The sequence below is a fragment of the Acomys russatus genome, chromosome 23 (genome assembly GCF_903995435.1).
Source record: "Acomys russatus chromosome 23, mAcoRus1.1, whole genome shotgun sequence".
NCBI classification, from domain to species: domain Eukaryota; kingdom Metazoa; phylum Chordata; class Mammalia; order Rodentia; family Muridae; genus Acomys; species Acomys russatus.
In genome coordinates, this window is record NC_067159.1 from 55729673 (window position 1) to 55744245 (window position 14573).

General features: G+C 42.4%; 1 protein-coding gene across 1 annotated transcript in view; it reads left to right on the plus strand.

The window, feature by feature from the left end:
- The window catches only part of Lrriq3 (leucine rich repeats and IQ motif containing 3), an 80722-nt gene that overhangs the window by 21100 nt on the left and 45049 nt on the right, over positions 1–14573 (plus strand). The window contains exon 4 of the mRNA XM_051165785.1: positions 12712–12871. Coding sequence (XP_051021742.1) covers positions 12712–12871 — 160 coding nt within the window. The remainder of the gene's footprint in view (positions 1–12711; positions 12872–14573) is intronic.

The following is a 14573-nucleotide window of genomic DNA, read 5'->3' on the forward strand; positions in this document are numbered from 1 at the left end:
AGAGTGGACGATTTTCTGCTATACTGATCTGTGGGTGAAGGGAAATCTGTGTTGCATCTTAGCAAATGGACAGAGGCTTATACTTACTTGGCAGCTGGACTGAGGTCGTAGAGAAGACGCTGTAGGCAACAGGACACGGATGTTAATTAGAGTGCAGCTCAGGTGGAGCACTGGGTGCATCCACTTCATGTCTCCCAATGCACAGAGTCCCAGCTTGTCCTTGAGGGTGGGTCTTCGGTCTTTGCTAGGGTAAGTTTTAAACTTGATGGGCAGTTGGCATCTGTCTTGCACACCGGGCAGCTGCTTGGTGTTGCTCGCCTGTGGGTGGTTGGGAAGACTTGAAGGGCTACAGAAAATCCGTATCATCTGTGCCATGCCGTTTGTTTCACGTGTCCCGCGTCGTCATAATGCCTTCTGCTTTGTCTTTTCATGCCTGGCATGGACTATCAGTGAAGACCTCCAGTCCTTTCAGCAAGGACCAGCATGTAAAGAGTACGATTTAGGAACCAGAGATGCCTTGTGACAGTTGGGCATCCTGGTTCCTAAGCCAAGATGCTTGGTGTAGAATTCCATCCTTCCCACAATGACACAGGCTCTTCACTGCCTTCATTGAATACCGTCCTCTTCCTCTAGGAGACTCTGATTATCAACTTATCAATAATTTCACACATTAGTTTAATCCTATAGTATATACAAAACACTCTCGGGCCAACGAGGAACCCACCACTATCAACAGCATAGTCAGCGAAGCCATAGGCTGAAAAATGCTGCATAATAGTTTAACTTACTAGTATGGGCTTCTTGTTTAGTGATTTATATCTCGTTAGATTTATGAATATTTTATCCTCTCCTTGCTATTGGAGCATTTCCTGTCGTGTTTGGTGATAGGCCTACCCCTTCTCAGTCTGACTGGACTTAAAGGGCCCGCCCCTTTCTGCGTTCTTGCCTCATTTCTAAATCTGCCTGATTCTAGCCAGTGTTGCTTTGCTGAGTCCTGCGCAATCTCACTCTATCCCGTAGTTCATGTCCTAGTCAGGGCTTGTTTATTTTTTTCTAACTAGGTTTTGCTAACTAGCCTTACTCTCATTATTGGTAGGGGTGCGATTATTCCCCCATTTCCTGCTTATCCTTCATTACATACACCGTCTGTATGAGACTGGATAGATTCTTTTTTCTTTTATTTTGTCCATTTAAGACAAAACCAATTTTCCTGACCCTTAAGAAGATGGCTCTGTGCTTCCGGACCTGAAGCTGTGCCCTCTGCTTTGCCCTCCGGGGTCCTCTGGCTTGGGTCCCACTGTCCCCATTCCATGGCAGACCTCCCTCCTGTCTGATGTTTCCCATTTTAATTTTAATTCTTTCCCCAGGTACTTCCTCTGAGCATTGGGTTTTAATATGAAGACTTCATAATCCTCAACCATTCCAAACCCTACCCCGTGTGCTTTGTCTCTTGCATGGAATATATGGCCGGCAGTTCAGGGTTGTTAAGTTGTCTTTCCAGGTGCAGTGAGAATTTATTTCTGTTTTCTTTCTGTTCATCATGTGTCTTAATTCTTCCATCTGTCTTCTCCCTTATAAACTCTAGAGTTTTACAGGTATCAGTTTTTTTTAACCACCAAGATTCATATTTTATATTTTCAAAGAAGAACTTTTTATACTTAAAATATCTTATAGTTATGAGAGTAACAGTTACAGAAGCTGATATTTAACCATAGCCAGAGTTTATAGGTTAACTCAAATAGCTTATTTCAGGTGGTTGACTATTTCTTGTGTATAAAATAGGTAAAAATCAGGTATAGAAAAAAATAAGGTATAGTTTCAGAAAGTCACAGTTTCAAAAAAGTAAAGGTCATCTTATTTAGAAAAGACTATGCTGTCATAGTTTGCACTGTGTCATTGTGAGTTCCTTTGATAGAAAGGACCATATGGTGAGAACCTTTTGAATGCTAGGTTTCTAGTTAGATCTTAGTTGAGGTCATAATTTTATTATTTATATGTTAAGCATAGTTGCTCTGTGTCCCAGTAAATAAGATGAAATGCATTTGTGCAATTTTAGTAATCTCGAAAGAAGGCAAGCTGTTATATCTGTAGCAGGAGTAAAATAGGAGGGCCTCTAATCATTACATTCTGGTTTTTGAAAGCTTTATCCAACTTGATACTATGCTTCCAAAGACAAAACAATGTATTCATGTATCATTGATTTGCTTGACTTGTTCTGTGTAACAAGGACTCCCTTGGCTGTGGCTGAGCAGAGGCAGAAGTTTTGTTTTAACTTTTTTCTGTTGGAGTCTATAGTAAAAGAGTTGGAATCCGTGTCTCCAAACTTCACATCTCTCTCTCCTGCAGCATCAGCACCATCACTGTAGCTCTTCCCACGACTGACAGCCAGAGGAGGGTCAGGGGGTCTTGTGCTTCATACTCTCTGATGTGTTCTCTCCGTACCCAAGGAGCTCCTGCTTCCCAAGTCCTCACACTGATCAGGAGAATCTCTCAGATACTCTACTTGAAGGGCAGGTGTTAACGTCATAATTTCATTTGCAAAACACCCTTTCCCCTCTGACATAATGTGAGGGTGGAAGAGACAGCAGGGAGCAAAGGTCCAGGGAGACAACCAGAAAGCCTTTCTGTCCTGTGTGAAGCGAGCAAACTACGACGGAGCAATTGAACCACAGGCACATCATAGCTATGCATATCATCACATGGCAGGGCTGCCAGTTAGTTTCTGGTGCACAATGCATGGAAAGAAAGGATGCGATCATATGGCTGGTGTTGCTCATTTGATTGCGTGTGTGGAAAGGATAAAACAAATGCATCAAAGATTAAGCATCTGCTCATGAAGAGAAAAAAAAAACAAAACTGCATTTAATATGAGTGTAGACAGAGGTAATGAAAATGTAACAAACTGAAGAACTAGAACATACAGTGAACAATAGGAAAATGTATATGAAAATCAATAGTCTAGAATCAGTTCTTTTTAAAGAGCAATAAATTTGCAATACTGCAATAGATCAGCGAAGCAAAGAGAGAAGAAATAAAAACATAGCAAAGCAAAAAAAAGGGACCAGAGGGGTCAGGATGTCAGACACAAAATATAACAAGATAATTGCATTGTAACTGCTTGGTACTGTCTTGTGAGAAATGGATGACTTCTTAAAACAAAACAAAACAAAACAAAACGAAACAAAACAAAACAAAAAGCCAGATTCCCAGTGTACATTAGACTTACCATGAGAATGCACACCTAGGCGACTTGAAGAGTCATGCTGTTTATTAAAGTTGTTAGAGAGCAAAGGAATGCATCTTGCTTGTTGCTTCGAATGGTCACAAACTGGATGAGAACACTACTAGAATGAGAAGTGTAGCTCAGTCCATCCTGAGACAGGCCTGGGCCTTGAATTCGTGCAGCATCACATTCCTCAGTACATACAAACATTAATACCTCATAAGCAACCTAAGCTTATCCCAGGAACACAAAGTTAGCTTACCAGAAATACAATGGAGGATCTGCCTATTTCAGTATCAGCTGAACCCTGTGTGAACCGAACACTGTGTGCGTACGTAGTTTAAAAGCTCCATCTTATTTTTCCTCATTTCACACAGGGCAGTTGACCCATGTGGCTTCTACACCCCGCTGCCCTGCTGTCACACTAATAATTACCTCCAAGTTGTATATCTGAGGGCTTCCAACCCAATCACGTAAACTCGGAAAGCAGTTTTCTTAGGTCTTGGCAGCATGCATCAGAGACTTTTGAAGCACAAGAATAATTTTATCTTCTGTTGCATGTCAATCATGGGGAAGAGCACCTGCAAAGCACCATCAAGCAGTCATCATTAGCTGGGAGACACTCGTGACAAAAGTCATGCAGAAAACGGAGAAGTCAGTCCAAAACAAATAGCTGTATTCTGCCCACCAGAGTGAGCTCGGAAGTGAGTATTCTTTCAAGCTCCGTGCCAAGACCCTCTGCCCAACACACAGGAGGTTTCACTAGCACACTGTTTTTAAGGTAGTGAGGGCAGAAAAACCGTCTCCGTGTCTCAGCAAAATCACCTGATATAATCCAGTGCCCCTTTGATGTTAAAATAAATTCAGTAAACTGAATTAAAAGTTGATTTCTTTCTCTGGGGATGTAGCTCAGCTAGCAGAGTGCTTGCCTGGCATCTTCAAAGCTCTGGGTTTAATCACCAGTAGCACATAAAAGCCAGGTCTGGCAGTGCTTGCTTGTAATCCAAGCATTTAGGTAGTAGGGACAGAAGAATCAGAAATTTAAGGTTAGCCATGGATACACAGTAGTTGAATGGCAACCTGTATTACATGTCTCAAGGCAACAACAACAGTAATAAGAAAATCAAACAAAAACCTTACCCCAAACCAGAAAAACTACACAAAATACACTCAACAACATCAACAACAAAAATAAGTTTTGATTTATATATTAGACAATGAGCACATTTACTATCACTCAGACGTGAAGTAGTGAACTCATTTCCCTGCGATCTTCAGTGCATGGGGTGACAACTAAGCTCCCTCTCCTTCAGCACAGTGCACCACTGCGTCAGCGTGCCTCGGTGAGGTAAATGAAAGTCACTACAGGAGCAGAAATGTACAAACAGAATGACTTTAATCCTGATGCCAAGTGTGAATTTGCAAGCTCAAAGCTATAACCCCCAAATTATTTAAAGAATTAGAAAAAGGAGTTAATACTTATAATGCACCCATTTTATGGTTTGTCTTTGAAACATGGACACACGAGAAAAGCATTTCAAACAGCTACTGGAGAAATGCATTTCACATACAAAGCCAAGGAGAGGAATGCAGCTGGAAGGTGTCAGTTTATGAATCTGATACTTGTGAAGGGACAGAGAAAACAGGGTTTGGTAACAAGGGACTCCAGTAGTAATCTAACGGAAGAACTGTTGATCAGGTCATCTGAGGGTCCTTGCACGAGGTTGTAAAGTACAGGTGTCTTGCGTCAGGTAGAAATAGGCTGGCAATATTGTCTTCCACGTACTTGGTCGTTGACTAAGAAATGCCTTGGGGCAAACATGGAAGTTCCAAAGAAACTCTGGACCTCTCCATGGGCTCCACAAGGAGGTCCACGCAGCTCACGGCACGGTTGTCATCTAGTACACACAACGTGTCAGGAAGGATGAGAAGAAGGACTCAGAACTACACTACCCAACACTACTGACAGGGCGGGACTATGATCAATTCAAGGATGGGTTATTTTGATGGTATAAAATGGATCAGTGTGTGGTTCTATGACAAATTATTAATCAAAATACTTCGATATACAGACATAAGCAAGGATTCAAATAACCCTAGAAATAAGAGCAAAAGCTTAAAGGATTTTTATCAGATTCAAAACCAACCCAACCAAAACAAACACCACCACCTAAAACAAAACACTCCTGCGGAGTCAAGGAAGTGAGGAACAGAATGGAAAGACAGATGCAGGAAAGAGATCTGTTTTGTCAGTTGTTTATCACACAGGGGCCTAACACCCAGAATACCTACGGAACTAAACAAGCAACCCCCTCTCTCTCCAGGCCTCCAAATAATCCAGTGAAAAAACTGATCAATGAATTGACCAAATAATTCTCAAAGAGGTAAAAGTGGCCAATAAACATGCGAAGGGGATACAAACAAAAACAACACTGAGTTTTCATCTCAACTGAGTCAGCATGGCTGTCATGAAAAATGTTTTCAGCACAGGTGGGCAGCAGACCTCTGGAACTCTGTTAATGAAAGTATAAATTATTGTGGACACAACAGAAAGGAGTCAGAAGTTTCCTCAGACTCACAGGCCCTAGCCGTATCCTTCGTAGTGACAAGCTGAGGGTGGGAGTCAGCCTGCGTGTAGATACCAGCACATGTCCATCTGTCATGTCTCTAGTCAGAAGAGGCAAGACACGGGGTTACTCGGGAGTGCAACAACTGAGTAGAGCATGAGGAGGGTGTGGAATAAATCCACAATCGAGTCTTATTCTGTCATAAAAGTAATAAAATTATCTCATTTGCAAGAAACGATAGAATTTGAAGTCATCAGTTGAGAGAAATAAGGATTCATGAATAAAAATGTTTCCTTAAGTAAAAATCATGCTTAAAACAATGTAGACATGAAAGTAGAAGTGACACTATTTTCCAAGCGTAAAGGGACAAGCGAGTGTAGGGAGACTGGGCAGTACAGGGCTTGAAAAGGTGGACATGACCACATATATGATATAAACATCTGAGCATGTAGTCATGAGACCTGGCATTTCGTGCGTTGACATACATTAATAATAATTTAAATAACAGCATCCAAGAGTTTAAACAAACTCAAACTTGGATTTTTCTTCAATAATGTACAATATGGAAAAATAGTGTGTTTGAACTTTAATCTGTCCCTGCACTACAGCAGATTTCTCAAAATCCTCACCGAACAGGAAAAAGACCCAGGTGGGAGAGCACACACAGACATCCAGAAAGCAATGAGTGTACATATCTCAAACTTGTAACCTCAGGGCTGGGAGCTTGAGGCAAAAGGATTGTAGGCAGCCTGCGCTATCTCTGAAAAAAGAGTGAGAACTTAGACAGCATCAGAGAATGCACTCATCAGATAAAGTTTGGCTGCCAATGTTTATTATTGTCAAGCAATTCTTAATAAAGACTGCACTTCACCTTGTTTATTCTTTTATGAGAAAACCATATAAAATTGGGTATAATAAAGTTCCCTTAACTTTATTATTCCACATGTTTGGTGTGATGTCAAGTAGACCGTGGCTTAGATTTAGTAGCTGTGTATTAAAGTTCTAGTTTAGTATTATAAGGCAGATGCTCACATAAATCTCTTCAATAACTTTTCTGAGGTTACTAACCTGCATGTTATTCACACAGTACTCACATCTGTGAGGGATGAGTCATGGGCAAATAAAGCTATTTCTTTCTGCTACCACTGCACAGATCCTAGAAAAGTAATATTCTTGGGTCAATTTTTTTTATGATTTTACGAATATTTGTTTCATAGGCATGGGGGGGGGGAATCCTGCACTTAGATATCCAATTTGAATGTAATTTAGAAAATACATTTATTACATTTTAGTAGTGGTATTTGAAAAACTTTCGAAGTGATGGAGCAAGCCTAGGAGTGTGCAGCTCACCAGAGCGCTGTGTTCTAGCACCTTTACAGTGCTCTGCACACACAGCCTCTGCTGCTACATTGTCAGGACATGTCTTCACAGACCTATGTGCTGATTTCTAGGGGTTTTTGTTTTTTTTTTTTTTAATGTAGCAACAAGGCCTTCCCTAGTGGTGCCAGTTAGTCTAGGATTTCCTTACAGGACTATAAGAAAAACCCTTGCTCCTCCTCGTGTTAATCAGTCTGAGACCTTCTGTTGCTGTGTCACTAAAAAGACAAAGGCACAGTTCCTGCAGGCATGGCACCTCTCACAGTCCCTGCAGGTGTGGTACCTCTCAAGCTGTGGGTCATCCAGACCCCCTGGTGGGGGTCAAATGGCCTTTTCACAGGGATCACCTAAGACCATCAGAAAACACAGATGTTTGCATTAGGACTCAAAACAGTAGCAACATTACATTGATGAAGTAGCAAGAAAAATAATTTTATGGATGGGAGTCACCACAACATGAGGAACTGTATTAAAGGGCTGCAACAGTAGGGAGGTTGAGAGCCACGGCCCTAGACAGAATAAACCCAGGAAGACTCTGTATCTGCTAAATCTAGGTTATGTGGCTCATGCAATAGCTTTTAGGAAGATAGGTAAGAATATCCGTTCTTCAAAGTCTTGCTTATATTGGAGACAAAAGCGTTTATTAATACAGATGTACTGCTCTGTAAAATGCAAATCAAATCCAGGTTAGGGCAGACCATAGTGTCACCACAGGCAGACTGGTTTGGTGCCCTCAGTGAGAACTGTATGTTGCTAGGCTGTGTCTGGAGTGTCCTCCAAGGCTTTGTCAGCATTGTTGGCAGATGGCGGAAACGGAAGAAGAAAAGCCTGGAGAAGGAAGCAGGTCATTGAGGGTAGTTTACTTGTGGTGCGGTGTACTGCGCGATGCTCTTTGGAGAGCTGTAAGCAACTGTCTATTCATGCCACCGTGGCGCCACTGACAGAGCAAGGAAAGAGTCCACGGCAGTCTGCCATCATGAGCCATTTGTTGGGGTTACTTAAAGGGGTGTGGGTGCAGGGTCTTACAGAAGCATGAGTCAGTCAAAATGGTATACCACACCGTCAGCCCGCCCCGGCACAGTGACAGCTCCCGTGGGCCTGGACCTCCGTGTCCAGCTCACCCGCAGCTTCACCCCAGAGCTTTCTCTTACCCAGCTCTTATTTAATACATGTGTAGCCTCATGTGTGTGTGGATTCATTCTGGTGCCCCATATTTGACCACCTCCCCTTGGTGGGGAGGCTTGGTGGCACTCAGAGAAAGGATAAGCAGGCTACCAAGATGAGACTTGATAGGTTGTGACCATATGGTGAGGGAGAAGGTCCCCTTCTGTCACAGACCTAGGGGAAGGGAATAGGGTGAAAGTGGGAGGGAGGGAGGAACAGGAGGATACAAGTGATGGGATAACAATTGAGTTGTAATCTGAATAAATTAATTAAATAAAAAATACTTGTGTAGCCTCAGAGTAGAGCCTATGGGTCTCAGCCTTCTCAGGCCCCTGTCTTCTTTGAGCTTCAGGAAACATGGCTTGTGAGAGAGACTTCCTCCCCAGGAGGCAGTGTCTCAATTAGAAGGAGCAGCTACACAATGGCGATGAACTCTTTCTCGCTCTTTGCCTATCAGCCAGGAAGGTGAGCAGCCTGGTCCACCACACGCTGCCCCATACCACAGTGCTCAGCTTCAAGTCACACCCGAAGCAACAGTGTCATATGGCCAAGGGCTGAACTGTTGGCGCTGTAAGGTGGAGCAGTCTGTCCTTTGGGTGGATTTTCCTGGTGCTTGTCACTTGGGGTGCTCTGTCCCCCCTCTGCATGCGCTATCACCTCCATCTTAGAACGTCCCTTGCCCTTCCGTTGTGCTTTGTCTATATTAGCACATCTTCTTAGTAAACTTAAAATGTATTGTCTCAAGTATTTGTCATAGTGACAAAAGTCTGGTGAATATTTCTGTGTGCATATGTGTTTACACTTCCTTGTTTTCCCAGAGCCTCTGAGGCCCCGTGTTGAAGAGCATCTGAGGCCCAGTGTCTAATTCAGTCAGGATCTGACGACCTGCCTGACTGAAGGTGCTGCTCTTGCTCAAGTACTGACACAGCCCGTATTTGAGGAGAAGTGTATTTTTTTTTTCAGTTTTAAATTGTCATAAAAATGAAAAATATGCAAACAGCTTACATACTGAAAAGCTTAAAATATTCACTTCTTTGATTTGTAGAAAACATAATTGCTGACCCTTGACGTAAATGCTAGAATGAAGATAGAGAGAAAGCTTCTAACATGATTACGATTTCTGTGGTGTGTTGTTGTTTTTTTCTGCTTTTTGCTGTGTGTTGCACACTTCCCCGAGATGAATTTGAGGATTGCCTTAAACCATAAAGAGACTTTTAAAAAAGTGATTTGTATGTTGATGGAAAAATACCAGTTTAGTTTTTCTTAACTATACTGTTTAGAAAGTGTAAGAGGCCCCCATGCTAAACATAAGTGCAAACGTTTTTTCTGGGTTATTAAATGCAGCAACTTAGAAATTAAAGGTCATGAGGAGCTGTTACTAAAACTCTAGGAATTTAGAGCCAGGTCAGAAACAAGGAGGTTAAATATTACTGATCTATTAAGTTTAAGGACCTATTGCTTAGAAGAAAAGAAAAAAAAAACTTACCATGTGAAAGGCCCCATAAAGGTAATGAATCAACAAATAGTAATTGGTTCTGAAACCAAGTCTAACCTCACTGCTTTCTGTAATGCTCATCCATCCTGGAGCTATAAGTGACACAGCAACAGTTCACAAATGTTATCGCAGATTTAAGTGGCAGTATTACAGCTAATAGGAATTATAAGTTGCTCCAGTTTAAGATTATTCTCATTAAAGACTTAAATGCAATAGTAATATACACTGAAACTATGTAAGCATCATAGGCAGCTTTTGTTGGAGATGTGCCATGGCATGGGCTCCTCCCACCCAAATCTTTTTGGGGTGTTTATTGTAGTGCTAATTTCAATGCAGGTATATCACTGATTCGCCCTACTAACTTGTATTGTTACTCTACTTTCTGATGGAATTTAATTTTTTCTCACTTTGCCTTACTAAGATCTCTATCTACAGACACTAATTCCCTAGAAATGCTAATGTCATCTGGCTCTCTCCAGAGTCGGCTGTGTTGCCAGCTCCTTTTCAGTGTGTCTCATGTTTTATTTCTCAGGACATTTTAAAGTGGCCCCGTAACATGCAAGGGCGCTATACCACATGCAGGATTATTTACTGAGTGTTTTTTCTACAAACTGTTTTAGTTAGTGTGTACTTCCTTTGAACTGTGCAGCGCTTGCTTTCCTACCAACCAGCCTGTCTTTAAAGTATCAGTGCTGCAGCCTTCTGCTTTTCTACAGCACCTGTAGGCCTGAACACCCCCCAGGCTCTCCGGACAAGTTACTTTACCTCACACAATCAAGGCAGCATTATGATTTGATGCTCTGGTGCTCAGATCCCATCCCTGGGGAAATGTTTGTGCCTTCTCCTAAGAGCAGGGCTGTGAGGGGAAAGGACAGCCTCCTTCCAAAGCAGGGCCCTCAGCTATGGTGACTACCTCAGCTGTCATCACACCACTGGCATACTGAGGAGGGCAGTCAGGGCTTTAGTGTTTTGTACCTGATGTACCCAAGCTGGAGCTTTCCCAACAGGAGCAGCAGAGGGAGGAATGTTTAGTTTGTACATCCTTTCTCACTGGGTGCTGCCTCCGGTCCCTTATCATCCTGGTGAGAAGCCATAGCCCTGAAGTGGATCCTGGTGGGAGAGGGTTCCAATGTTGGAGGCCTCTACCCACTCAGTTAGACTTGTCTCCTGTGGAACTGTGTTGGGAAGAGTATGCAGGTAGTGGCTGGACCAGTCCTGTCTTTACACTCAAACTTTGGATTTCCTTAAGTAAATGCTTCTTTTTTTGCCCTGTGCCCTCCGAGAATTCTCAGCACTCTTTTCCTTTGACTGTTTTACTAGTTATGAGGTTTCCCTCAGGACACTTCCTATCTCTATTCCGGAAGTCATCCTCCCAGCATGATGCCTGCTCAGAGCTCTAGACTGATTTCCAAACTCAGCGGGTTGCGGTTGGTGCTTCAGACAGGCCAAGGGTGGCATTGCCTCCCTAACCACCTGCCTGGTCTCTTCGCCACGCCCCCTCACCCCCTGACACTTGGATAGATGCAACACAGTGCCTTTCCATGAAAACCCGTGCTTATCTTTAAGCTGGACCATGGCTGACTGTGAGAGATCACATCAAAGCCTCTCTTGTGGATGACCATGTTTATCTAGCTGCACCACTGGCTGCATCGGAAAGTTTAGCCCCAGTGGTGACTGTGTTCTGCCTGTTTTCAAGTGCTCCTTGCCCCATGGGCTAGATGCATGCAGAACAAGATGGAACACCTTTGTAAAGGAGAGTGGACCCTCTGGAGGGGTCAGCTGCTACTCTGTCTGGGCTGTTAAAGGTTTTATTGTTCTGCTTTATCTTATACTAACTAATTGGTAGACAAAACATTGACAATGGAGGAATAAATAGAGCCTGTTTATGACGTAGGAATGCTGCTAAGTGAATTGCTTTGCTTCTACTATCACGAAGGATACATTTCCTACTTGTCTTACCATTCTAACAGAGATGCTGCTGGTCTTAGCGACTCATTTGCAAGAGATTGGCTTGGTTCATTTCAATATGCCTTCAAAGGTGGTTAGAAAAGGCCTGCCTGCTGCTTTTCTCTAATCCCTCTCGCGTGCCCATCATATAGAACAGACCTTTTCTCCAGCCATGTGCTGCTGTAATGAGAGATATTGGCATCATCAGTGCACCTCTGCTCTTTGTTGGCACTGCTGGCATTTTTTCACTAATGCTGAATATTTTCCTCTGTAATCAAAGGCAGAGTTAGCCTGTGTTTTTCTTTTAATTGTAAAATGGACCAAATGGTTGTCCCAGCACATTGTTGAGTAGCGAGGCGAGAGGGCCATATCTTCCCTTGCTTTGCATTGGCCTTCAGATGAGAATATGCTGAGTACCCGCCGTTACATATGATGGTAGTTTATAAGTATGCATCACGCGAGTGTTTGCCTCTTTGTTTTCCTTTTGGTATGGCTAGCAGAAATGCTGCAGTTCTTTTGTGGCTTATTTTCTGGAGACATCACTGTTCTGTGTGCGTCCTCTCCATCTACAAAGTGGGACAGATGTAAACTTTGACGCCCAGCGACTCCCATGAGGCAACACACACCACTTCGCTGCCGTGGAGGCAAGACCGGCCACGCACCTCTGGCTTCCCAGTGCTGCCCAGCTCTTCCACGGTCACACGCAGGACAGAGCGGGGTGTAAAGATGGCGCTGTTTTGGGGTGTGCATTCATTCCTCAGCATACACATCCTGTGTGAATGTTGACTGCATATCCTTGGTTCTTGACTTGCAGGAAGGGAAACATAGTGCACTGGGCTCCTCACTGTGAGTGATAAGATACAGCTAATTTATAAGTAGTTTTCAGTTTTTCAGTAAGAAAAAAAATTAATGGTTGTTTTCTCCTTCCTCATGTCCAGGCCCTATTTTATATATAAAAGGCCTCAGGAGAAATTGATCAGGGTACTTGCAACACAATGGATCTGCATAGGCAGAAGGCATGAAGACAGCTTCTTGGAGGATGTCTTCCTTTTCAAGCCGGAGTGTGATGTGAAAGGGAAGGTCGCACACTGGAAACAAGTAAGTATAACCAGTGACGACGTGACGCTCTTATCATTCACAACACCAGGGCTGTCACTTATGTAATAGGAATAAAATGCCTGCAGCGTCACTTAAGTAATTTTCAGTATGTTGCTAAGATTCTGCTTTAGAATCTGTGGGTGTCAGAAGTCACGAGGTACTGAGAAGAGTGTTGTGTGGTGCTTTGGCCCCTCCCCACATCCGTTCTGTAACAGCTGCAGTGTCACTCTAGGCTTGTCTATTTTTTTAACTATGGTGAGTTGTTAGGGTCACATAAAACTTTTTTGTGTGAAGTTTAAAAACATGTAATTTATAAGGATTAGTGATTTTAATTTTATGAATGGTGCAACATATATCCAATGTTTTCTGATAAGCCAAAATTTGGTATGAGAGAAACTGGAAGAGAAAGAAACTCACTTGCTTTTTAAAATTGAACTTCTACTATGTGCTAGGCACTCTGTGGCTCTTTTGATTGTGGTCACAGGCTAGGTGTTTTAGATCCAACTTTGGACCAGGTGTTCTGGTGCATGGCTTTTACTACTGTTGTTTTGAGGCTTTCTCTGGTCAAACGTCAGATCATGTAAGAGGTGAGACCTCAGCAGTGTGGTAAAATTCACTGTGCGAGCCTTTTGTTGACCTGTGTCTATGATCAACTGAGCTGCGTGAGCATGACAGGAATAGTGTCGCTGTTGTGGTTCCACTGTCCTTATCCATGACAGCACATGACTGCTCTCCGGTCCTCAAAGCTCATGGCTAAACCTGGAGCACACTGAGTGTTTTAAAGACAAAATAGTCTACCCTAACCGCTTTGCTTAAAAAAAAAAAAATCAGTGTCACCTCTGCGAATTTGCTCCAGAGGACAGGATACTTCATGATCTTAGAGCTCACAGGCAGGGAAAAGACAAGACAAATAAAACGAAACTGCGAAACAAAACCAACAGGCTCTGTAGCTCGCAGCTGAGCCGTGTCTGTTCTGTGCAGAGATTCTGTTATTGTTGCAAACTGAAGCCAGCTTACTCTACACCTAACACAATAAGTACAAGGCTCAATACCTGTGTTCACTTAATGCAAGTCGTTACCACGTGTAACGAGTAGTGAGTAAGCTTAGTTGTCTAGGAGTAAGATGATTTTAGGTCTAGATAGATGTCTTAAGGTTGATGGGGATAACATGATAGATATTGATTTACATTCAGGATTTTAGACACACCAAGATAGAAAAGATGTTTTCTTCAAGGTTACCAAATACAAATAGGCAAAACACTATGAATGAAACATTTATATAATTCCTGATTGTTTCGTGGCTCTTCTTACTGTATGTGGTTTATAGTACATGTGTAATAATATAAATGTATATTTTTTAAAAAGAAAGAAAATGTTTCACAAAACAAAAAAATAGAGTAGCAGCCAGTGTTTAAAGATGATTAATCTTGGTGAAGTTTCAAAGAACATAATATTGGGCTTGCAAACACTTGACTGTTACAACTTTTTGCTAAATATAAAAAATGCTTTAAATTTATTTCCTGTTAGTAACTTTGCCAGACATCACTACCGCAGCCTATTCTTTCATTGTGTGTAAGTGTGTACATTGTTTCAGGCTTTGCCAGTGTTTATAGCCACTGCTCACAGACCACAATACAAGCTGTCTTCATCTCAGTTTCTTAAAACAGTGGTAATTATTTTTGTCAGTTTCATTTTTGAGGAC